Source organism: Medicago truncatula, chromosome 3, assembly GCF_003473485.1.
Source record: "Medicago truncatula cultivar Jemalong A17 chromosome 3, MtrunA17r5.0-ANR, whole genome shotgun sequence".
In the NCBI taxonomy this organism is placed as follows: domain Eukaryota; kingdom Viridiplantae; phylum Streptophyta; class Magnoliopsida; order Fabales; family Fabaceae; genus Medicago; species Medicago truncatula.
This window is the reverse complement of record NC_053044.1, coordinates 17,854,791-17,879,637: the sequence shown is the minus strand read 5'-3', so window position 1 is coordinate 17,879,637 and position 24,847 is coordinate 17,854,791. Positions and strand designations below refer to the sequence as shown.

Genomic DNA, 24,847 nt, shown 5'->3' with positions numbered 1-24,847 from the left:
TTATCTGTTGCCAAACAACGTACACAATAAAAATAAGAAAAGAAACATTACTCCATAACATCCATACAAATTAAAGGATGCCGCCACCAATCACTATAACTGAAAGCTGAAGTAAGGCTATTAGCCTTTAACCAAAAGAAAGACACAAACTTTACATTGTCAACAATTTGTTCCAAGTCTTGTGCTTTGTCATTGAAGATCATGTAGTTTCTTTCCTTCCAAAGGATCCAAACACAAGCGTGCCAGATCACCTTGAGAAAAGAATGAGTAAATCGCGGTAACCCCGCCATTTGAGTAAGCTGTTGAAGATGATCACTGGCAGAGTCTGGAGAGATGAAATAAATACCTAGCCACCTATAAATCTTGTTCCAAACATTGCCAAAGATGTCACATCGAAGTAGAAGGTGACATATCGACTCCATGGAAGCACATCCACCTATGCAATAAATGTCGTCGTGATGAAACCGCCAAACAAATATAGCAACCTTTAGCGAAACCTGCTTCAGCCATGATGCATCATAAAGACCACGCTCCATTGATGTGTCAGGAAGTGTTAGAAACTGATAAGTCCCCTTAACGGAGTAACCGTTAATAGGATCCAGCACTCATCGCCATCTGTCAAGAACATGATCCTGCAAAACAGTAGAACACAGCAAGATAGAGTCTTCCTTAACCAACTCCTCTTCCCATACCATTAGACGCCTCCGCCACTACCAAGCATCATCGATATCCGCCCACCCTTTTCTAGCCATCTCCCTCACCGTCACCCCTTTATTTTCATCCAAATCAAATAAGCAAGGGAAACGCACTCTTAAAAGAGCGCCCCCAACCCAGTTGTCTAGCCAAAAATATGTACTACTCCCTCCACCAATCAGTTGAGAGAAATCATGTTAATCATTAGCCATCATTTTTTCTAAGGCTAAATTTGTTTTTGGTCTCTATAAAATTGAGAACTTCTAAGTTTAATCTTTACTTAATTTTAATAGGTTTTTTACTCCCTAAAAAAAAATTATTTCTAATTTTAGTCCCTAGTACAACAAAGTTTGTTTAATTATCCTTAAACTCTTAAATTTTTGAACGACTTCTTTTACACAAGTTTAGAACACTATGAAAAGTTCATTTACTAAAATTTAGAATTTTTTAAGATGAAACGAATTAAATATGAATTTTTTAAAATGGTAAAAGTTAAAAGATAAAATAAACAAAATCTGGACTTAGAAATAAAATTTTGCAACAATTTTTTGCATAGGAATGTTCTTAACACGTCGTCTGCAAAAAATTGTTCAAAAATTCAAGAGTTTAAGCATAGATTAAACAGATTTGAATTGAATAAGGACTAATACTGAATGCAGATTTTTTAGGGATTAAGCCTAGAATAAATGTAGGTGGTGCAATTGTCCAACACCCACACTGTATAGATGTCCTGCACAAGAAAGATGGATACAAAGTAATCCTGTAAATAATATTTTTTTGATAAGATCCTTGTAAATAATGTTCTTTGGCAGAACTCTTGATTTAACTATTTTATTTTTAAAAATTTTCCTGTCCAATTGAATAATACAAAATTTCATAGCTTCCACTGTTCTAATGCGCTACAATAATAACAGTTACAGATAACAGAAGTAAAAATAAAATAAAAAATTATATTAATAGTAGTTATTATATTATTTTCTCCTTTGACAAATACGACAAACACCCTCTTTTAATGGGTTTTTAGTTATTTTAGAGAAAACTATAGACAGCTCCTAAGTCAAATCAGGTTTAAGTAGAACATTAATCAAATCTAAAAACTACCAAAATCAGATTTGGTTTCATGGGTTTAGGCTGGCATTTCATGAAGCAACGACAACAAAACTAAATAAGCAATATACAGGAACATCACCCCCATTGCATTTTTTGCACATTGATCAATGAGAATATACATAGATAGGGACAATAATGAAAATGCTGCAAATAATTATATATAGCAAGGGAAAAATAGGAAGGAAAAAAAAATGCATTTTATAGAAGGATTTATATTAACTACTTAGAATTAGAACCACCTCTCACATGGGTGAAGGTATATTATACCAGTGTAGAAAAAAAAACCCTTGTAAATACATTCGCTTATGAAATTTACATAGCAGCTACTTTCAGTAAGAGATAGTAACCTACTAAAAATTTACATTTCTCACCTTACAATCCCTACACAAGGTAGATGTAGGGGAAAAAATGGAAAGTGGAATCAAATTAAAAAAAAAAAAAAAAAAAAAGTGAAATTAAAATATCACAATCAAATCCCTATTCTGTCCTATTATGCCAATTCCAGCTTCCCTCAAAGCTTAATATTAGATGGAAGCCAAATGATGAAACGTTCTAGCTTAACTCCAGCCGAAGCATCTCAATCATTTAGAGGTGATCACATCAATGAGCTAGGTCCACACTCCCAATACCAATGGTCGACTTGTCAACCATACGCACATTGTACTGTTCATATACTCTTATCCGATTCTCAGCCCACCAATGTTCTGCTTGTTTTTCACTAAACCGCTTGCGACTGCATTCACCAATTCAAAATTTTCCAGGTTATAACACAGTTAACGTATGAAATAATTTCTAGTAAAGCTTTTGCTTTCCCATTAGATATCAAATTAGAGGTAAAGCATTTACGAAGGAAATTGTTTGTTTCTGTTAAACACCATGTCCATGAATACCAAATTTTGGAGAAGAGTTATTAAGTTGACAAGAAAAAAATAATGTCAATACAATAAAGCATTTCATACCTGAATCGAACCCTCTTAAGATCTATTGCACCGCCTGCGAGGGAAGTAAGAGTAATATATACACCAGGCTCATCTTGCTCAACCCATTCGCTCTCATTACGGGACTCATTATCCTTTGGTTTGCTCCCATTTTTGTTAGCTGCATCTGATTGACTATGTTTACAGTGGCCAGCAGAACGGTCAGTGACAGTGCTTGATCCATTTGAAAATAACTGGTTATATGATCCAGTTACATCCGTTTCTGGGCTTGTTGCTTGAATATTCAGTCGATCAACGGAAGCAATGCTTAAGTCATTGGAACCGGGAGTGGAGTAAGAGGGTGATCTGACATTCCTAGCTGCTCCTATGGGAAGCCTCTCAGCCATGTCCTTCAGCTATTCAGTGCAAAGAAACAAGGAGAGATATGACCAACGAGAGACTACATAAATCTTACATCTAATATAAATGTATAAGACATAGGCTTAAAGAATATATAAATTAACAACCCGTTGGTTTAGTTATTGATTGCTAACTGTCAGTGCTTGTACTTAGAAATTAGCTATAAATAATTCAGTTAATATTACTCTTTTTAGTCCTAGTGTCTAAGCAAATTTATTACAATATTATATATATATATATATATATATATATATATATATATATATGTGTGTGTGTGTGTGTGTGTGTGTGTGTGTGTGAAATCAATGAATAGACTTCCAGATTTGTGAGATTTTCCGTACATTTAGGCTTTTATTTTTATTTCCCAGAGGCTGGCTATTTACTTGAACCTTATGCTGTGAATATAAATGATAAACGCAGAAAAAGAAGAAAGTGAATGAAATTTTTTTTTTTTTAGAAGACACTAGGCACTAGCCACCAGTGGTATTATGCTTGGTCTCGCAACCACATCTATTTATCTTTATCTAAAGATTTTCTGCTATCAGTGTAGCTTTACTACTAGTTCAGTTAGACAAGGTTCAAATGCTTGGATAAGGTTTTCTAGGAGATATTAGTTGGCTTATTTGAAAGGAAATTTTTTACCAACCACTTATTTTTTCATGAGTAGAAAGCTTTTGGCCATGTAACATGAATCTAGTTTGTTAAAAGTGGTTTGAGGGATTGGAATTTCTACCTGGGCAGTAAGTGACTTGATCACTTCCTTTGCTGCTTTGCATTTGGCAGTTTCTTCGCTGGCAATTGCTATTGCTTCTTTTAGCTGTTTAGTTGTTTTTGCCAACTCATCTTCTTGAAGCTGGGATTTCCGAGTCAAGTTTTCCACCTAAAAGGGGCCAAAATATTCAATGAGCTCAGTACAAATAGATTTATTTTTAAAAAATAATAATAAAAATAATGACAATCAGGCTTTATCCCACAGGGTGCATTTGGTTACGTGGATAAAACAACATACTACAATAATCAAATGAGTAAAACATCTTGTTATGGTTTAGAAAGAAAACAAAAAGGAAAGGAGAAGAAATAAATAATTTCCAGCCTATTGGTATATCATCTTGTTGTAGTTTCGAAAATACAGGGAGCAAAAGAACGAATCATATTTCCGGCCTATGATAGTAGAATATGGATGTCAGATGTCCAACTGTTAATGAAAAAAATTGTTTTGACAAGTGACCACAAGAAGCTCTTAAAAATTTATTAATTGAACCTCGTAAAAAAGGTGAAGAAAGAAATTCACTGTTAAGTGGTGTCGACTCAAACATGAATAAAAATCTTCTTTCTTTTGGTGATAAAAGCCTTATGTACAGAAACTGACAATCTGAAACTAGGGCCTGCTATGAACTAGACAGAGTTAAACCTATAAAATCTCAAGCTCAGCTCATTCACTAAACAAGTCAGAGTTTATGACTCAAGATCAGCTCACAAGTTCATGAGCTAGCTTCTTGAGCTGTTACAAACTGAGAATTAAATAGTTACTGAGTCAGCTATGCCCATCAGCAGCCCTACCTGAAACAGTCACGTGTGGCACATATTCTGACATAACAATAATTAAAAAATAAAAATTTACATGACAACCATTATTAGACAATGAACAAGTAATTAAATCATCTCCAATCTAGCTAGCAACAGTCCAAGCATAATAGTAAAAGTTGTATGAAATGAAACTCCATTATTTATTTTTGTGCCACATGATGGATAGGTCATTAAATTCTATTAAAATAACCTATTCATCAAGGCAATATTATCCATCAATGAAAGCATAAAGCAGTATACCTGTGATCTTAATTTAACAACCTCCTGATTAAGGCTTTCGTTGGTCCTCTTTGTATCATCCACAACTATCTTTGGGGTTGTCAGTCCTCCCAGCGTTGGGGTTGGAGTAGTTGACCGTGGTGGACTAGGCCGCCTAGATATTGGGGATGTTGCCCGGGAAACAATTCTAGATCCAGGAACAGAAGCTGAAAAAAACTTCTTTGATGATCCAAAAACAGGATTAGAAGATTTAGAAATATGCATTGCTCCCCATTGTGAACCACCATTTGGAACAGGCGAGACACGACTACTGTTGAATTCCAATTTCTTATTTTTCTTCGAAGATCTTCTATCCACTTGTTTCAATGATTCCATTGAAGAGAACCTGGAAAATTGATTTTGAGATCTGGAATCCAATTTATCATCCTTACCAATAGACTCAAGTGACCCTTGATTAATACTTCCTCTTCTGCTAATAGACGACTGAGATGAAGCATCAGTTTCAGCAGTTTTCCTTATTTTGTTGAAACAGTTATCACAGACACGATAAGGTTTGTTGGGATTTGGTGACATTGAAGCCTTAATAGACTTCTTACTGCTACATGAATGACAAAAAACGAGTCCACAATTATAACAATTATGGCGCTTCCTTTTGAAATTGAATGGCACACGGCAGCCAGAACACATGGATTGGTCAACACCAGATACCCACTTATGCAAGCATATGGCAGCAGTGAAATTCGTGCCACAAGCAATACTTTTGACTTGTTTATCTTTTAGAGCTTCCACTAAGGTTGGGGAGTTTCTATCATCAGTATCCCCATGACCTAGACGACCATTTGAACCTTTCCCCCAAGTGTAAACTTCAGTCCTTGAGGTTAAAACAGCAACATGATAAGCACCACAAGCTATCTCTTCCACAAAACTCTTTGAAAGCTTCCCTTCAATTCGAGTTGGTAGCTTCCCATCAGCTTGAGGATTTCCTAACTGGCCATAGACACAGCTGCCCATGGTATAGACATGGCCTGCTCTAGAAAGTGCAACAGTCATACTATGCCCACAAGCAACTTGACAAAAGTTAGGTTCAACAAGGGCGACAACACAGGTTGGAACAAGTTTTGATTCCTTGTCACCATGACCAAGTCTACCTTTGTCTCCATCCCCCCAAGTAAACAGCTTCCCTGAAGAGCAGTTGCTGGAACTAGAATTTCCAACCATTACTTCCACAATTGCAGCAGTATGCCAAACACCACAGGCAGCCTGCACAGTACGAAGACCCTTCAAGGATTCTATTTCCCTTGGCAAGGAAACACTTCTTCGGTCCCCATGACCCAGAACACCAAATGTACCATCACCAAATGTAAATAATTTCCCAGACGAGGTTACAACAGCAGTGTGCCAAGGACCACAAGAAATAGATGAAACATGTATACCTTCCAAGGGGCCATTTACTCTTTTTGGGACCCAGTGGCTCACCTGATTTCCATGCCCCAAAAGACCATAATTGTAAGTGGCATCACCCCATGTATAAAGATCACCAGAAAGTGTCACAGCACAAGTATGATACTCCCCACAAGCAACAAGTTCAATATTGGTATTACTTAAAGATTCAATGAGCTTTGGATGGGGAACATCAGAATCAACTCCATGCCCAAGCCTGCCTCCGGATTCTTCTCCCCAAGAGAAAATTTCACCTTGTTTCGTCACTAATGCCGCATGTTGCCCACCACAAGCAATATTCTGTACATCAAGAACTACTGCTGATTCCAAGGCTTTCGGCAACAGAGAATCCATTTTGACATCCAAACGACTCCCAACTCGGTGAATCCCACCGCCCAGAACACCATCACCTGTGCCTTCCCCCCAAATGAAAACATCCCCTAAGGCATCACCATCATCACGGGCAGAACCTTGGCTAGAAGAGCTAACAGCACTTGATAGACTAACTCTAAATGCATCCATAGGCATTGTCTTCATGTGACCATGCACACTATCTGATCCTCCTGATGACACGGAGTGGACTGAACCACTGGCTGAATCTGGTGGGAAGAATCCCTTTGGAGGAATAGGATAATAAGTCGCATCAGAAAATGCTTTATCTAAACCATTCTCAGGTGGGCTCTCATATGGGCTATGAAGGCGAAGATGATCCCCACTATCCTGAAAAGGGAAAACAAAAATCTTCCAAATAAACCTCTCCAACTGAAATATAGACAAGCATGAAAAAAAAATGGAAGGATACAGATGATGTTTAATACCTTTTGCAAGCTTTCGTTACTACTAAATGGAGAATGTAAGGGAGAACTTCTTCTAGTGTACGTTCGAGGACTGTTAATTTCAGATGGAAAACCATCACTTCTTGACTCAGTTCTCCACTTCCGTTGATGGCTCCGTGAAATCAATGCTTTCAATCCACTAAACCATACCTCAGCTTCATCTTTGTCTTTGCAAATCTATAATAAGAGAATCAGATCACAATATTCTATTAAGGTGAATCACAAAGAATACCACAGTAATGCTCATGATGTCTATAATATTTGTGATTATATTTTGACTAGCAAAGTATCAATTTAATTTCAAAGATGATGTGGTTGATTGTGGGTACGATTATTATTCATTAAATTCAACTGATAGTTGTAACTCAAGCATCACTTACCCAGAAACTAAAGACACTTTTTTCTAAGCTACATCTATGGCTATTTTCTTTAAAAAAACAAACAAAAACAGGATGTGAAGAAATTTGTACCAGGTCCAGTGATCGTTCGTTGTAGATAAGTGAAAATGACTGGTATTCCTTTGCAGGTCGTGGATATCTTTGAAAGATAGGCTGAAAAAAAAAATTGAAGTTTAATTCAGTCATAATAACTTGAGATGCTTTCACTGCACAAGGTCAAACTCAAATTGTAAAATACACTCATGCCCATGCTCACCAGAACATCACAAATTGGAGGTGCATTTTTTTAGATAAATGAGAACTTAATGGAAAAGCCAGCACAGAAGTACATCAGTATGTATATAAATTCCCGGACTTTAGCAGTATAGTAATTGATATTAGAAGACTACATCAGTGATAGCGAGAGAAAGAAAGAGCAATAATCCATGACCGCCACAAATTAATCATGGATAGCAACCAAATCAATATAAATCTGAAATCTTTCCTACAAGGAAACATGATTCAACAATTTCCATAAACAGGTATACATTGGGAAACATTCAAAATGGGGTGGGAGAGGGGTGGACTTCTCAGTCAATCATGGATAAAGATTGACAGCTCAAATTTATATATCTTAACTAGGAGTAAATTGAGGCCAGAAGAGTGCATAAATAAAATGCAAATTTTATTTTACAGGTATACAAATTATAGCTATCAGCAACTATTTGTCTGTATGAGATATGACATCGGTGGCATTTACAAAATCGGAAGCAAAAAATTAATATCAATGATTTCATTGTCATTTTGAAAGACTTACCGTGCGTTGTCCAGATATAATTCTAGAAACATTAGTTAGTTTAAGGCGCTTTTCTTCTTTCCCTGAGAACCATATCAAAACAGATTCGTCCTGAAACAATAGAAAAATTAAATACATTCACATTCCACATCACAATAGAAAAGATTGTCAATTTGAAAAAGAGCTTAGCCTGGCCTAGGCTTGATGAATGCCAAGTCATAGGCCTCTTCTGGTGGCCTAGCCTATTTCCATCTCTCGGGAAAAAATTAGCTAGATAGATTTTCTTAATGAATAATATATATTACATAAAAACAGTAAAAACTTACATTGGAAAGCCGAAAGGGGCAAAACTTGGGCTTCCCCCTTCTTCCATACTTAAGCAAATAAGCCCCTTTCTTTAAAGCAGTAATTGCCTGCAGTTCAGATATTTAAAGAACCTCAGTCAGAGTATAGTCCGCACAATAGACAAGCTCCAAGGAAATCCTGCTTGAAGCCCCAAATTCCACATCACACTACAGCAATAAACTATGTGCACATCAACATAGATGAATTAAAAATATTTGCAACATACTCCCTCTGGAATGAAATATAAGCAAAAATGGTAGTTGAAAAGTCCGTGTACGTGGTTAAAAATTTAGTCCACATACATCAACTTTTCAACTACCCTTTTTGTTTATATTTCATTCCAGAGGGTGTCGTTTACTACAATAAGATCACAGTTCAACACCTTTTTCCTATTTTGAAAATCTCTTAATATATCTAGTCCCCTAAACTTATAGAAGCAAAATCGCAGCTAGAATCTTGAAAATATTTCTGATAGCCATGGAGCCGTTAGTTTTCTACCGAAATTTATCATTTTCTCTACTCAGAAGAAGCTCTACAACAAGCAAGGACTCGAAGAGACATGAAATTCAAGAAGATGCAGCTGGGCACAGGAAAGTGCTCCTTCTTATCCTATTTTTCTAGTCAGCAGCCTTGTCTACAGCCTAAATAACACTGCCTCCAATTGAAGAGTAAGAGATCCTCCACTAATTTTAATGGTCAAGTTTATCCACTACAGTATTGAGTTAATCAAAGGCATAAACAACTAAGACACAACTAGATGGTGTTCACTACATGAACCAAACAAATGATGTCACTGTATTAGTCAAAAAATAATTCTTGAACCGGGCATTTAACCAAGGTTGCACATACGCCTATACTAGTCATGTCCATGCCTTGCCCATGCAGTACACAATTTCTTGCACACTTCAGATTTTATTAGTTCTGTTTCACAATTTTTACTTTTAATTTCTACCTTGTATACCAATGCAGATGCAGATGGGAATACCACAGTGATTAGATGAATGATAAGTAATTTACTGTCTACAGTGACATGTTTTAACTTAAAAATATTGATTTCAATTTAAGATTTGTGTTTTTATGTTAATATAATACTTGTGTTTATTACAAACATATTGGTCTACCTCAACCTCTAATTGTTAGGCTCTCCAACTAAATTAACTCCTTTAATTTTCACCCTATCAGTCTATTCTCACATGTGCAAAAATCATCTTTGATATAATTGTACCAACCAACATTCCTAAATAGATGGCACTTCAACTTTGTCCACGATAAAATTAATCCTGCCATAAGTAACCAGTAATAATACTAAAAAGTTAGTGATTAATTTAATAGCACAGTGCTTCACTTCACCTTGTGAATGATGAAACCAAGTTACTCCAAAATTGTATAATGCAACCATTGGTGTGTACAAGTATCCGATACCAATATGCATATGATATGCCTAGATCTGTTTGGGATATGACTTTGATACATTTGGAACACTGCTCAAAGAACATGGCTTGAAGCTTTTTGTACAACTGTGTTCATCATACCAGGAGAGGAATTGAAGTACATACTCCTTTGGTAATTCTTTTAAGAGAGACAAAATGAATGCAGAGGAGTGGGTTTATGTGCTATCCAAAAAGGATATAATCACACCTACAAGAGCGGCAAGGTTGTGGGGTATTACTGGAATTACATATGGCCCCAATCTGAATTAACTTCTAATTTATGGGAGCTATTTAACTAAAACAAGTTAATAGAGGTGAAAGAATGTATTTTGATATGGACAAAGGAAACATATGGTGTCTATGCTTTTTTATTATAATCACAAGTATCAATTTATAACAAAGGAAACATATGGTGTCTATGCTTTTTTATTACAATCACAAGTATCATTTCATAAAAGTGTGATCATCAGCTGCTGGTATGGTATATATTAATGAACCACGTCAATGAACTCTTCACAAACATAACACATTATGTATTTTACACACACATGTGCACCCATATATTCCCGTTAACATATCTAGTCTGCTATATACCTTAGGTATTACAATTTTCATGTATTCTCATATCTAAGCCATATACTATTAATATTAAGGGTATGTTTGGAAGGGAAATTTTGGAGGTCTACAACAACAAGCAAGCCTTATCTCACTAAGCGGGGTTGGCTACATGGATCAAACGATGCAATAATGTTCAATCATATACCATATTTATATCCAACTCATTAATCTCTACATCTTAATAGTTTCTCTTATAGTTTTCTAGGTCTTCCTCTACATCTAATGAATTTACTCCCCATATGATTTACTCTCCTTACTACAAAATCCACAGTTCTAAATTAATATATACTTGAGATTTTAAACAAAATCGAAAGAATATCATGATATATGATCATATAAAAATTCAATTACACTTCATTCATTTTTAGAAACATTTTATAGTTTTCTTAATTTAGAAAAGAAACATTTCATAGTTTGCTTAATTTAGAAAAGAAACGTTTTTAGAAACAATTCAAATTTCAATCAAACTTCATTCATTTAATGTACACAATCCAAATCCAAGCAATATTCTGTACTGAAATGTACACTAAGAATAAAAAACAAATTACAATGATAGTAAGCATGGTTTTAAATTGCAGCCCGCAACTGCAATTTTGGCCACAATATAACAGTTTTAGTGGATGTCTCCGCAACGGCACGACAATCACAACTGCAGCCGCATTTGACCAAATTTTACCGCAGCATAACCACTACACACACAATTTAGACCATGCTAGTAAAGAAATTGGTATGCTGTATATTTTTTGTAGTAGCTACTACCTAGACTAATTTTATTTTAACAGCCAAAGTTAGTAATTGAGCAAACCATCAAATTACTCCCTGACTTTGTAGGACACTTTCAAATAGGTTGTTGAGATTATGAGTATTTCAAAATGGTCTCTGACTCTTAAAATATCAAGTTGATCCCTATATTTAACTACTTCTATCAATTAAGTCCCTAAAATATAACAACTCTCTATCAATGTGGTCCCTAAATTTATCCGCTAACTGTCAATTTAGTGCCTAACATATTCTTGCAAGGACTATTATGAATAAAATTTGACAGAATTAAAGATTTTCTTTGAAATATTCATAAAATCAGCGATCTATTTAAGAGCATGCTACAAACTCAGAGACTAATTTGGTGGTTTACTCGTTGGACATTAGTTGTTGGTTTAATATTTTTTCCTACACCAGGCTATGAACTCAAGATATCATACTCCTTAACCCCTCTAGCTAGATTATTTATCAAACATTTATCGACAATATTAAAACAATAAACTAAATTAAAATCCTAAAAAATATAAACAACATGAACTTGAATTTATGAAGAATATACAATTAACCATATAAATTAACGAATATACCTGTTCAATGTCTCTTTCAACGGTACCAATTCTATTCAGATCCGAAGTAGTTGAAGTAGTTGTCGTCATCATAACCGTATCAGACCGTGACATCCCTCAATCTAAGAACAAGAAATCACTTCTCAACTATTACGAAAAATTCAAACACCAATATCTTCAACTCATTCACCCATTCTCATACCCAAACCCTTCCATTCACCCCCCGAAAACCCTTCCAAAACCCAAATCACTGCGCTAAATTCTTCACACAAACTCAAATTCCTCAAATTCAAAGCCTCCACTATCATAATCAAACTCCAATCCGCACAATTACACCTCCGGCGAGATCCGAAGTGAGTTCCGGCACTGTTCAACAACAGAAAAAGCTTCTAGGTCACGATTCAGTGAGGAAAAACACAATCAATGAACGAAGGAAAATGCTCAACAGATTCCGGCGATTGATGGATCGGTGAGCTCGGGATTTTGCAGCGGAGAAGAAAAAGTTAGCGATTGCGGGAAAATGGAACGAGAAAATCTACGAGGAAACAAAATCTGATCTGATTCTGAAGTTGTTACAGTAGAGAGAGAAAATCTGTTTTAGAGAGAGAAAGTGTTGTTGAGTGTTGTGTCTGAATGGCTGAGAAGTGAAATGAGAAAAGGAAAGAAAGAGTGATAAAAAAGTGAAGTGGCGGAGAAGATTGACCTTGGATTTGGAATTTAATTACGGGTTTGCCACTGAAGTTTCGTGTTTGATTGGGTGAGAGAATCAAGAATGAGTGGAAACGAAAAAACAGGAATTGACAGTGAGTGTCATAAATTCCGAAAGGAATGGAAACTGTTAGTCGTCACTCGGTCAATGATGCATGCGGATTGTATTTTTTCTTAACGATTAACATTTCAAAACAAGAAATTATTTATTAAGGAAGTCAAATATTTTAATTTCTAATGTATTATTACACAAATTTTAATAAAAATTTATTATTTAAATCTTTAAAGAGTGTTATGGAGGTACTCGTTAACATTTATCTTTTTCTTAAGTACATGGTAAAGGTTTAAATATGAAATTTGTCATTGCAAATGTAGTCAATTTTAGTTATGCGTCTTGTATTTTTTTTTTTAAAAAAAACTTCCTTGCAAAATATTATGTCATTTAAAAAAGTCTTTGACGCCATTTTTTCGTTGAGTTTGCATGTTTATGCATATGTGACAGTTGTTGAATGTGCAACTTTTGCCACGTGTCAGTCCATGTAATTAAAAAATAAGAAAATTATTTTTTGAAATTAAATAAAATCTGAAAATAAAATTTAAAATCATAAAAAAAAAATCTGAAAAAAAAAATTTCAAAAAAAAATTGTTTAAGATTATATTTTTTTTTTCGAAAATACCAACAATTATAAATTTTGAGATTATATAATTTTTAAAAATTTCTTTTTGTATTTTAATTTTCAAACTTTATTTCCAGATTTTAAAAAAACTAATTTTCAAATTTAAAATAAAATAAAAATTATATAATAAAAAAAATTTGAAAATTTATTTTATGATTTTTGTTATTTTAAAAAATAATTTTTAAGTTTTTAGTTATGTGCCATGCCACTTAATCGTCATTTGACCAAAATCATGTCAAATCAGCTGTTAAGTGGGGTCAGGGATTTTTTTAAAAGATAATATTTTGTAATGGTGTTTTTAATTTATTTTTACAAGGACCAAAACAGGTTATATTTGAAGGGACTATTTGCATATTTAAGCCAATGATGAATCACCTCAAAATTGTAACTTTGAATAATTATTTTTTGAAATTTGATTGTGTCAAAGTCTGATAAATACTCTCTCCGGATTTCATTATAAGACTATTTATAAAAAAAAATGTTTTGTTTTTTTTTTTTTTGTGTCAAGTAACCTAATTGTTGGAGCTCACACATATTAAATGTCAAAAAATAGGGTGTTCGGGGTTCCGATCCTTGCATATATAATGCAATGTCCTAACAACTGAGTTAAGTTTGGTGGAAAGACATTCGTAACATAGGGGGTGTGGAGCATCGTAATTTGTATTCTGTTAAAGAGACTTATAAAGGATTGATGTCTAATGTGTCAAGCTATTCAAATTCTATATGGTCGAAAGTTTAGCATAAATCGATCCCGTTAAAATTTTATTGTCTTGTTTGGAGACTATTTCATAATAGATTAGCAATAAGGGATAACCTACATAGAAGAGGTATTATGGACCAAAACTCATTGCAATGCATGGGAGGGTGCGAGTGTGAAGAATCGATAACTCATTTGTTTTTCAAGTGTCCTGCGTTTTCTAGTGTTTGGTTCGGTATATGTGATGACAGTCGTCATTACGTTATTTTTATGGTCTTTTTATGATATTTTTATGGCATTTAGAGAGTCAATTGCTTGTATACATGGTTAAATCATCTCAAGATTCATAAAAGAGAAGTTTTGCACAAATGGGAGAAGAATGCAAGATTTAGCTACTGGAGAAATCGTGCACGATGGACCTGAATCGTGGCACGTTTGAAGCGTGGAATTTACCTGAAGATGCTGGAAAAATCGTGGCACGATGGACGTGTAACGTGCCACGATGGTTGAGTAAATTTGCTGCCACGTAGGATTAATGAGAAAATTGTGCCACGATGGTCTCGAAACGTGGCACAATGGTGGGCTTTTCTGAAATCCTAATTCTTTGTCTATAAAAGCCAGATGCGATCAGAAGCTTAGGGGGCGATTTTTGGAGACCTAAACAGAGCATAGACGACACCAGGAAGCCGAAGAACACGCATTGGATCTAACCAAACTCATAGTTGGTTCTGGTTTATGTATGTTCGTTATTTTCTATGTATTTGATTGTTTAGTTATGAGTAGCTAAACTCTTAGATTGATTAAGCCATGAGATGAATCTTTGTGATCTGTGAACCATGTAATTTGTTAAGAACTCTCTTTGATTTCAATGAAACCTAGTCTTTATTTAGACTTATTTTCATTGCTTTTCTTATGATTGTTTGTATGACTACTAACCCTAACTTCTTTCAATCACATAAATTGATCTTAGGAATTGAATGACTACTAACCCTAGCTTTTAATCTTGAAATAGTAATTCTGTTTAATTCAACATAGGAACCTAGAGATAGGAAATTGAGGATTATGACTTATGAATTAACGTTTTCACCATGCTTCCGCAGTTATTCAATCAGTTTAAGAGATTAAAAGGTTATAACTTAGGAAAGGGTTTTGAGTTAAGAGATTGATCAAAACCACTTAGTTAACCCGTCGTAAAACTAGGTTAATTTCTTTGAGAAAGAAGAGAGGTAAATTACTCACAGTGAGCAATAGAGGATTCGAAAGGCTTGATCATCTGTTTTAATCCAATTATCAAACCATTTTATTTTCTGTTATTTACTTTTTATTGCAACCAAATCCAACTGCCTAGGGCAACCCATAAATTTACTACATCCTTTATATTAACGAACTTGCTAAGTAGAAATTAACGACGGTCCTCGTGGATACGAACTTTATTATTACTTCGATAGCTTTTGGTACACTTGCCAAATAATTATCAATATGTAAATGGCTTGGGATATCATCAACTTTACAAAGGAAGGACATTTACATCTTGAGCAGTTTGGAGGCTTGTCGTGTAACAAAAATGTGATTTCATCATGTGTAAGAGTGGTTTGGTTTGCTGGCATTTGGAGTATTTGGAAGGCAAGAAATGATAAATGTTTTCATAATAAAGGAGTGAGCATCGATAAAATGGTGGACGACACAAAGTTATTTTCATGGAATTGGTGGTGTTTTAAATCAAAGAACTTTGCATCTCGCATCGATCAATGGTGCATAGATATGAGGGCGTGTATGCGAGTTTTTTTGGTGACCTGTAGCTTCATAGCAGTTCGTTTCTATATTGTTCTGCTTCTAGGATCAGATTTTGGTGTGTTATTGGTGTCGAGTAGTCGCGTATCGGGTGGAATTGGAAGTGGTTATTGTGCTAGATCAACATAATCCTTTGAGGATTATGTTATGGTGTTGTTACAGTGTGATAATCTCGTGTATCAGTTGAAAAAGTGAGTGGAGTTAGTGTTGGACCATCATAAACCTTTGAGGTATGTTTCTGTTTGTGATTTGTTGTAACACCCCGTTTTCCCAATATACTAATTTCATAAACAATTATCAGAGTAAAAACCATAAACGGGATATCACATAGAAACGTAATCCAAAAACAGTTAAATAATGATTTAACCTTCACAAATTATCTTTAACATAGCAGCGGAAAATCATAATCATAATTCGTAAAACGATTTTGGCACGCAGGCCCAATAAGTATCTCAAAAGAGTTTATCAAAACATAAGCAGTTCACGTAAAAGAATGAAGCATGTTATAGCATATAACCCCATCCCGTTACGTATCAGAGCGACCTAGACGACACAGTGAAGGCAAGGCCAACTCACGAAGCAACTGCACACTAAGCACGATCACCTGCAAGTTACCCATACGAAGGGCAACATTTTCAAGCAGAAGGGGTGAGATTTCATAATAAAATAACATTAATCAATGTAATTGCGAATCATAAATTAACATCATAATCATTCCATTATTAACTTTGCATAAATGCTAAACAGTTATCACGTAATCATATATCCAATCATTATAAACAACATAACATAATCAATGAACACTTATCACGTAATCACATATCCATTCATCATCAACAAGGCATCTTAATCATGACAATGTGACAATGCTCCTAGACTCCTTATATGCATGTGGTACTAATCGTCATCATAAGTATTAATATACTTTAATCGTGCGGAGGACAAAGCTCCTATAAAACGTGCGGAGGACAAAGCTCCTAATTTTCGTGGTGAGGACTAAGCTCAATGATATGCTATGCATGGACACATATGAACAAAACATCGTAATCACTTATCAATATGCATCCAATAATTTGGAGCTAAACTTCATCATATAATTATGCACTTAGTTAAATAACGGAAGCAGCATAAACAGGTCACGTAACAAGATGATATCATTATATCAAAGCACATAATTTGTATCATTATCACATCTTCTTATTTTGCATGAATATACAATACAATAGTTCATATTCAATTATTATTAATATGACTTAAACAACTCTACAGTCTGCATTAAACGACATCACTAGGTCTCATTACCAGTTAGGGGTTCACTCTTGATCGACAAGTGCGACACAGATCGCACAAACACTCAGGAAACTACATTCTGGTTGTACTCGCGAGGCGAGAGTTCTTGCTCGCCGTGGCGAGTACCACTCAACTCCCAAACTAAGCTTGTTCTGGGTTCCCTCTGATCCTACATTCATTCCTAATCAATACTAGGTATGTTCAGGCACTCATAGGCATACAAGGTTCAACTAAAAAGGTCGAAACACGAAACATGACATGCTCTCTGCCTGAGCTCGCGAGGCGAGAAAGGGTTGCTCGCCATGGCGAGTTGAACCAAACAACTCGCGAGGCGAAGGAAAGGGGCTCGCGTGGCGAGCGATGAAGTTCATCACTCGCGAGGCGAGGATCATCACTCGCCGTGGCGAGCGATGAACAGAAGCACGGGCAGTGTAACACCCCGTTTCCCAAAATCAATTTAATTATAATTATAAAATCAGAGTTCCACATTAAACGGCATGTCACACTACAAAATATAAACTCTTAAATAGATTAAAACTATTTAACAACATCCTTCATTAAACTGCAGCGGAAAATTCTTTAAATTAAACTCCATTATCCAAAATAATCTTGGCATTAAGCCGCAACATAAAAATCAACGATAAACATGGACTACGTTAACTTGTTCCAAAATTTGATACATAGATAGAAATTTAAACTATAAATCCCATCCCACGCATCAGAGTCCTAGACACATTGAGCCACCACCAACTACTCAGGATCACCTGCAAGTTACCCATAGGAAGGGCAACATTTTCAAGCAGAAGGGGTGAGATTCACAACAAAATATAGATAAAGAATACATCGATTGAATCTAACACCCTATCATAATTCATCCACATTATTTATAATTTCATAACATCATTTTCGCATATTATTAATAATATTAATTCATACACCTCTCAACAACATATGCAACTTATCACCACTCCACTAAGACTCCTCTAAACTCCCATGCATGTGGTACCATAAATCAGGGCCGTGACCCACACCGCTGTCGAATGGTTAAAGCATTCTCAACAGGACATAAGTCCTCACCACTACACCACTTTGAGTAACTAGTACTCCACCACTTTGAACGACTAAGCATTCCAGAGCCGAAGCTCTCCCACTGTTATGTTAATGCAACTAATCCCCATAGAGTATATCTACATACCAACCAACCTAGACATATACATATATATGATTCACCAACCAACTTACACCTTTAAGGGAATTTATTTATATACAACACACATCAGTCAGCATCCATTCATCAAAACCAACTAAGCATCCAGGGAAATATATATCAGCATACAAGCCATGCAATAATTCAACAAAATACACAATCCAAACAACAACAGAAATTAACCAACCAAATACTGGGCAGCTCGCCTCGCGAGCTCATCTACTCGCTATGGCGAGCTCAGAAAAACAGGTACTCGCCATGGCGAGTTGGAGGCGAACTCGAGGCGAACAGAAATATGGTGCTCTCGGGAAAAATGACATTTTTCTCACTCAAACCTCAATTCTAAGCTCCCTAATCATCTTTTACACTTAAAACTTGCTCTAGTCCTCTTAAGAATCATCTAGGTACACGAAACTACCCAAAATACGGCTTATAACAACTTTTTCAAAATCCAGATTTTCACAAGGCTACTCGCCATGGCGAGCTGTATCACTCGCGAGGCGAGCGATGAAGTTGTTCACTCGCTATGGCGAGTAATGGCTACTCGCGAGGCGAGCGATGAACTTCTGTACGGGCAGAATGCAGGTTTTTCCCAAAAATCCCATTTTTCCTCAAATCACTCCCCAAATTAGTTTACAGATATGAAATGAAAGGTTTTATGCACCCAGAACCCATTTCTACCCTCAATTCTATGATTCCTACACCCAAAACTCCTTAATCAACAAAAACCCAATTTCTCCCAAATCCTCACATAAACCTGTTAGAACACAATCAACATTCAGAATCTATAAAATTGCGGTAAACCTCACCCTTACCTTAGATTTGCAGAAAAAATACAGCAGCAAATGGTTCCTAAGCTTCTCTCCCTTGCACTAGCTTTTCTCCCAAAACTAGACTGTTTTCACGTAAAACTGTTTTCTCTATTTTTCTTTCCTTTTCTCAACTCCCAAAATGTAACCTCCCACTCCCTAATTAGAAATTAACTCCCTACTAATTATGTTAATTATTTCATAACCCCCAAAATAATAATTAATCCTATTCTTATATTATTTTAATTATTTAATAAAATAATCATATAATAAATAAATATACACTACATAAATCACCAAAAATCACATAAATGACACCACACAATTAAAAATAATTAAATAAAAATTAGAGTGTTACAACTCTCCCCAAATTACTGAATTTCGTCCTCGAAATCTTACCTCAAACAAACAACTCAGGATAAGAGTCCCTCATCTTACTTTCCAGCTCCCAAGTCAAACTTTCACCAGTTGCTCCGCCCCAAACGACTCTCACCAAGGGTATTTCCTTGCCCCTCAATGCCTTTACTTTCCAATCATCGATCCTCAACGGCAAAGTCTCAACTGTGAGATTGTCCCGAACCTGCACATCATCTCTCGGAATAACATGTGAAGGATCTGCTACATACTTCCGAAGTTGTGACACGTGAAACACATCATGCAAGTTCGATAGATGTGGTGGCAAGCCAACTCTATATGCCACCGTTCCGATTCTCTCTGAAATCTGATACGGACCAATGAACTTCGGAGTCAACTTTCTCGATTTTAAAGCACGTCCTACACCCGTCATCGGAGTCACTCTTAGAAATACATGATCACCCTCTTGAAACTCAAGGGCCTTTCTCCGCTTGTCATGGTAACTCTTCTGTCGACTCTGTGACGCTTTCATCTTCTCTCTGATCATCTTGACTTTTTCTGTAGTCTCCTGAACCAAATCCGGTCCCAGCACAACACTTTCTCCTGACTCAAACCAACACAACGGAGTCCTGCACCTTCGACCATACAAAGCTTCGAATGGTGCCATTCCTATACTCGAATGATAACTGTTGTTGTAGGTGAACTCTATCAATGGTAGGTGACTATCCCAAGCTCCACCCTGTTCAAGCACACACACTCTCAACAAGTCCTCCAATGATTGGATTGTCCTCTCCGACTGACCATCTGTCTGAGGATGATAAGCCGAACTCAGCCTCAACTTCGAACCCAAAGCGTCCTGTAAACTCTTCCAGAACCTAGAAGTGAACCTCGGATCCCTATCCGACACAATACTCGAAGGAACTCCATGTAGCTTCACAACACTTTGTATATAAATCTCAGCCAACTGAGCTACCGGATAGCTAATGTTGATAGGAATAAAATGTGCCGACTTCGTCAACCTATCAACCACAACCCAAATCGAATCATGTCCCCTCGGAGTGTTTGGTAAACTCGTCACAAAATCCATAGAAATGCTATCCCATTTCCACTCCGGTACATCCAATGGTGTCAACAATCCTGCAGGTTTCTGGTGTTCAACCTTAGACTTCTGACAAGTTAAACATGCATACACAAAATGAGCAACATCTCGCTTCAACCCAGACCACCAAAACAGCTTTTTCAAATCATGATACATCTTCGTAGCTCCCGGATGAATGCTTAAGCTACTCTTATGACTTTCCTCTAGGATTAACTTTTTCATTTCTTCATTATCAGGAATACAAATTCTACCTCTGAATCTCAACACACCCTGTTCATCAACCTTGAAGTCACTATCTTCAATACTATTACCAGTAACCATTAGATCAACCAACTTGACATCCACTTGCTGTGCTTCTCGAATACTATTCAGGAAATCGCTGTTAATCTTTAGCATCCCCAACTGTATGCTTTGAGGCGACAACTCACAAACCAAACTCATGTCTCTAAACTGTTCCAATAAATCAAATTCTTTCATCATCATAGCAGACATATGGAGTGTCTTCCTACTCAACGCATCCGCGACTACATTAGCTTTTCCCGGATGGTAATTCAAACCAAAATCATAATCTTTTAACAGCTCAAGCCATCTCCTCTGCCTCATATTCAATTCCTTCTGGTCAAACAAATATTTCAAGCTCTTGTGGTCACTGAACACTTCAAATCTGGAACCATACAAGTAGTGTCTCCAAATTTTCAAAACAAAAACCACCGCAGCTAACTCCAAATCATGAGTGGGATAATTCTTTTCGTGCACCCTCAGTTGCCTAGAAGCATATGCTACCACCTTGCCATCTTGCATCAAAACACCTCCTAAACCCAGCTTAGACGTATCACAGTAAACAACGAATGGCTCTTCCGGCTTAGGTAAGATCAAAATAGGAGCAGTTGTCAATCTTTTCTTTAATTCATTGAAACTACTCTCACACCGAGCATCCCACACAAAGGACTTACCCTTACAGGTTAACTGAGTCAACGGCAATGCTAACTTTGAAAATCCTTCTATAAATCTGCGGTAATAACCAGCCAAACCCAAGAAGCTTCTGATTTCAGTCACCGACTTCGGAGTCTCCCATTGTGATACTGCATCAACTTTTGATGGATCAACCGCTATACCATCACCAGAAATAATATGACCAAGGAAACTCACTTCACTTAGCCAAAACTCACATTTCGACAATTTGGCATACAACTTCTTCTCTTTCAAAACTTGCAGCACAATTCTCAGATGTTCTGCATGCTCTTCTTCAGTCTTCGAATATATCAGAATATCATCAATAAATACCACCACGAATTTATCCAGAAAAGCATGAAAAATTCGATTCATATACTCCATGAACACACCGGGTGCGTTAGTAACACCGAAAGGCATCACTTTGTACTCGTAATGACCGTATCGTGTCCTAAAGGCCGTCTTCTGCATATCCTCATCCTTCACCTTAATTTGATGGTAACCTGACCTCAAGTCAATCTTACTGAACACCTTTGCACCCACTAGCTGGTCCATCAAGTCATCAATCCTCGGAAGCGGATATCTATTCTTAATTGTAACTTTGTTCAATTGACGATAGTCAATGCACAACCTCATACTACCATCCTTTTTCTTCACCAACAACACAGGTGCTCCCCACGGCGAAACACTGGGTCTTACAAACTTCTTATCAAGTAAATCTTCCAACTGTTTCTTCAATTTCAGCTAACTCAGAAGCTGACATACGGTACGGTGCCATCGACACCGGCTTTGTTCCGGGAACAAGGTCAATTGAAAACTCCACTTCCCTTTCTGGCGGCACATCAGGAATCTCATCAGGGAACACCTCCGGAAACTCATTCACCACTGCTAGCTTGTCAATCACAGCTTGGTTTTCTAACGACAGATATGCCATTAGAGAAAACATCAGAATTCCATCACGTTCTAACTGCTTCATCTGCTTTGTAGATAAAATTTCAACTCCACTCTCTTCTTCAGCAGAAGAAAAATGCACAGTCTTGTTAAAGCAATTGATATGAACTCGGTTATACTCTAACCAATTCATCCCAAAAATAACATCCATTCCCGTCAGCGGCAAACAAACTAAGTCTACTTCAAAATCTCTACCAAACATAGAAATTGGACACCTCAAGCAAACAAGAGAAGTAGTCACTGAACCCTTAGCTGGAGTTTCAACAACCATTTCTCCTTTCATATCAGACACAATCAAACCCAGTTTATAAGCACATTCTAAAGCAATGAAACAATGAGTAGCACCAGTGTCTATAATAGCAATTAAAGGAGTACTATTAAAGAAACAAGTACCTCTGATGAGACGGTCCTCATTAGCAGTCTGTGTACCAGTCAAAGCAAAAACTTTTCCACCAACTCTAACCTTCTTCGGCTGTGTGCACTGAGTACTGATGTGGCCCTCTTCATTACAATTATAGCATACAACATCACCGCGCTTGCAATCGGCTAGCATGTGACCCTTCTGTCCACATCTGAAACACTTCTTCTCATCCTTGGTACAAACGTTACTCTTGTGACCTTTCTCGCCACACTTAAAGCACACTATCTCAGCAGGAGCATCCCTCTTACTCGGCCTCCTCTCATCATTAAGTCTCTGCTTACCCTTATCAGTCGGGGCGCTATACGGTTTAGGACGATTCTGATGTCCCTTACCTCTTCGCTCACTCATCACTTTATAATGAGCTTTGGTGTCCTCCTCGTAGATCCTACAGCGACTCACCAAATCAGAGAAAATTCTAATCTGCTGGTAACCTATGGCTCTCTTGATGTCAGCCCTCAAGCCATTCTCAAACTTTATGCACTTGGAGAATTCAGCTGTCTCCGGAGCATAATGGGGGTAGAACTTTGCAAGCTCCACAAATTTTGCAGCATACTCAACAACAGACATATCACCCTGCTTCAACTCCAGGAATTCAATCTCCTTCCTACCTCGAACATCTTCCGGGAAATACCTATTCAGAAATTCCCTTCTGAACACTGCCCAGGTCACTACAGCTCCATTCTGTTCCAACACCGGTAGCAAACTTACCCACCAGTCATCTGCCTCCTCAGCCAACATGTGCGTCCCGAACCGCACCTTTTGCACTTCAGAGCATTGCATGACTCTGAAAATCCTTTCCACTTCCTTCAACCATGACTGGGCACCATCTGGATCATACCTTCCTTTGAATGCTGGGGGATGATTTCTCAAAAAGGTCTCCAGCATCCTCACTTCTCCATTACCAGCTTGCGGTTGCTGTTGAACAGCTTGAGCTACGGCCTCAAGTGCAGCAGCAATAGCAGCATCGTTCCTACCAGCCATCTTAAGATTCTACATAATGAACAACAGTTCAGAACAACAATAACAACAACACAACAACACAACAATGTTAGAGTTGACACTCTATCCTAGGTGGCTCAACACGACTCTACTACTTGGCCGGACGGACCAACCTGCTCTGATACCAATTGTAACACCCCGTTTCCCAAAATCAATTTAATTATAATTATAAAATCAGAGTTCCACATTAAACGGCATGTCACACTACAAAATATAAACTCTTAAATAGATTAAAACTATTTAACAACATCCTTCATTAAACTGCAGCGGAAAATTCTTTAAATTAAACTCCATATCCAAAATAATCTTGGCATTAAGCCGCAACATAAAAATCAACGATAAACATGGACTACGTTAACTTGTTCCAAAATTTGATACATAGATAGAAATTTAAACTATAAATCCCATCCCACGCATCAGAGTCCTAGACACATTGAGCCACCACCAACTACTCAGGATCACCTGCAAGTTACCCATAGGAAGGGCAACATTTTCAAGCAGAAGGGGTGAGATTCACAACAAAATATAGATAAAGAATACATCGATTGAATCTAACACCCTATCATAATTCATCCACATTATTTATAATTTCATAACATCATTTTCGCATATTATTAATAATATTAATTCATACACCTCTCAACAACATATGCAACTTATCACCACTCCACTAAGACTCCTCTAAACTCCCATGCATGTGGTACCATAAATCAGGGCCGTGACCCACACCGCTGTCGAATGGTTAAAGCATTCTCAACAGGACATAAGTCCTCACCACTA

At 36.7% G+C, this 24,847-nt stretch overlaps 2 protein-coding genes across 2 annotated transcripts; both read right to left on the bottom strand.

The window, feature by feature from the left end:
* Positions 1-47: 47 nt before the first annotated feature.
* LOC112420080 (uncharacterized) lies at positions 48-536 on the bottom strand. The gene has a single exon (XM_024778702.1). It carries the CDS (start codon positions 534-536, stop codon positions 48-50), a length of 489 nt encoding a protein of 162 aa, XP_024634470.1.
* A 1,459-nt stretch (positions 537-1,995) lies between these two features.
* On the bottom strand, positions 1,996-12,769 carry LOC112419908 (PH, RCC1 and FYVE domains-containing protein 1). Its single transcript, XM_024778087.2, has 9 exons — positions 12,135-12,769; positions 8,722-8,808; positions 8,417-8,506; positions 7,693-7,773; positions 7,205-7,399; positions 4,968-7,106; positions 3,874-4,020; positions 2,763-3,136; positions 1,996-2,536 (listed from the first exon to the last, which is right to left on the bottom strand). The coding sequence occupies exons 1-9, from the start codon at positions 12,225-12,227 to the stop codon at positions 2,404-2,406; spliced, it is 3,339 nt and encodes a 1,112-aa protein (XP_024633855.1). The 5' UTR covers positions 12,228-12,769; the 3' UTR covers positions 1,996-2,403.
* Between the last annotated feature and the right edge of the window lie 12,078 nt (positions 12,770-24,847).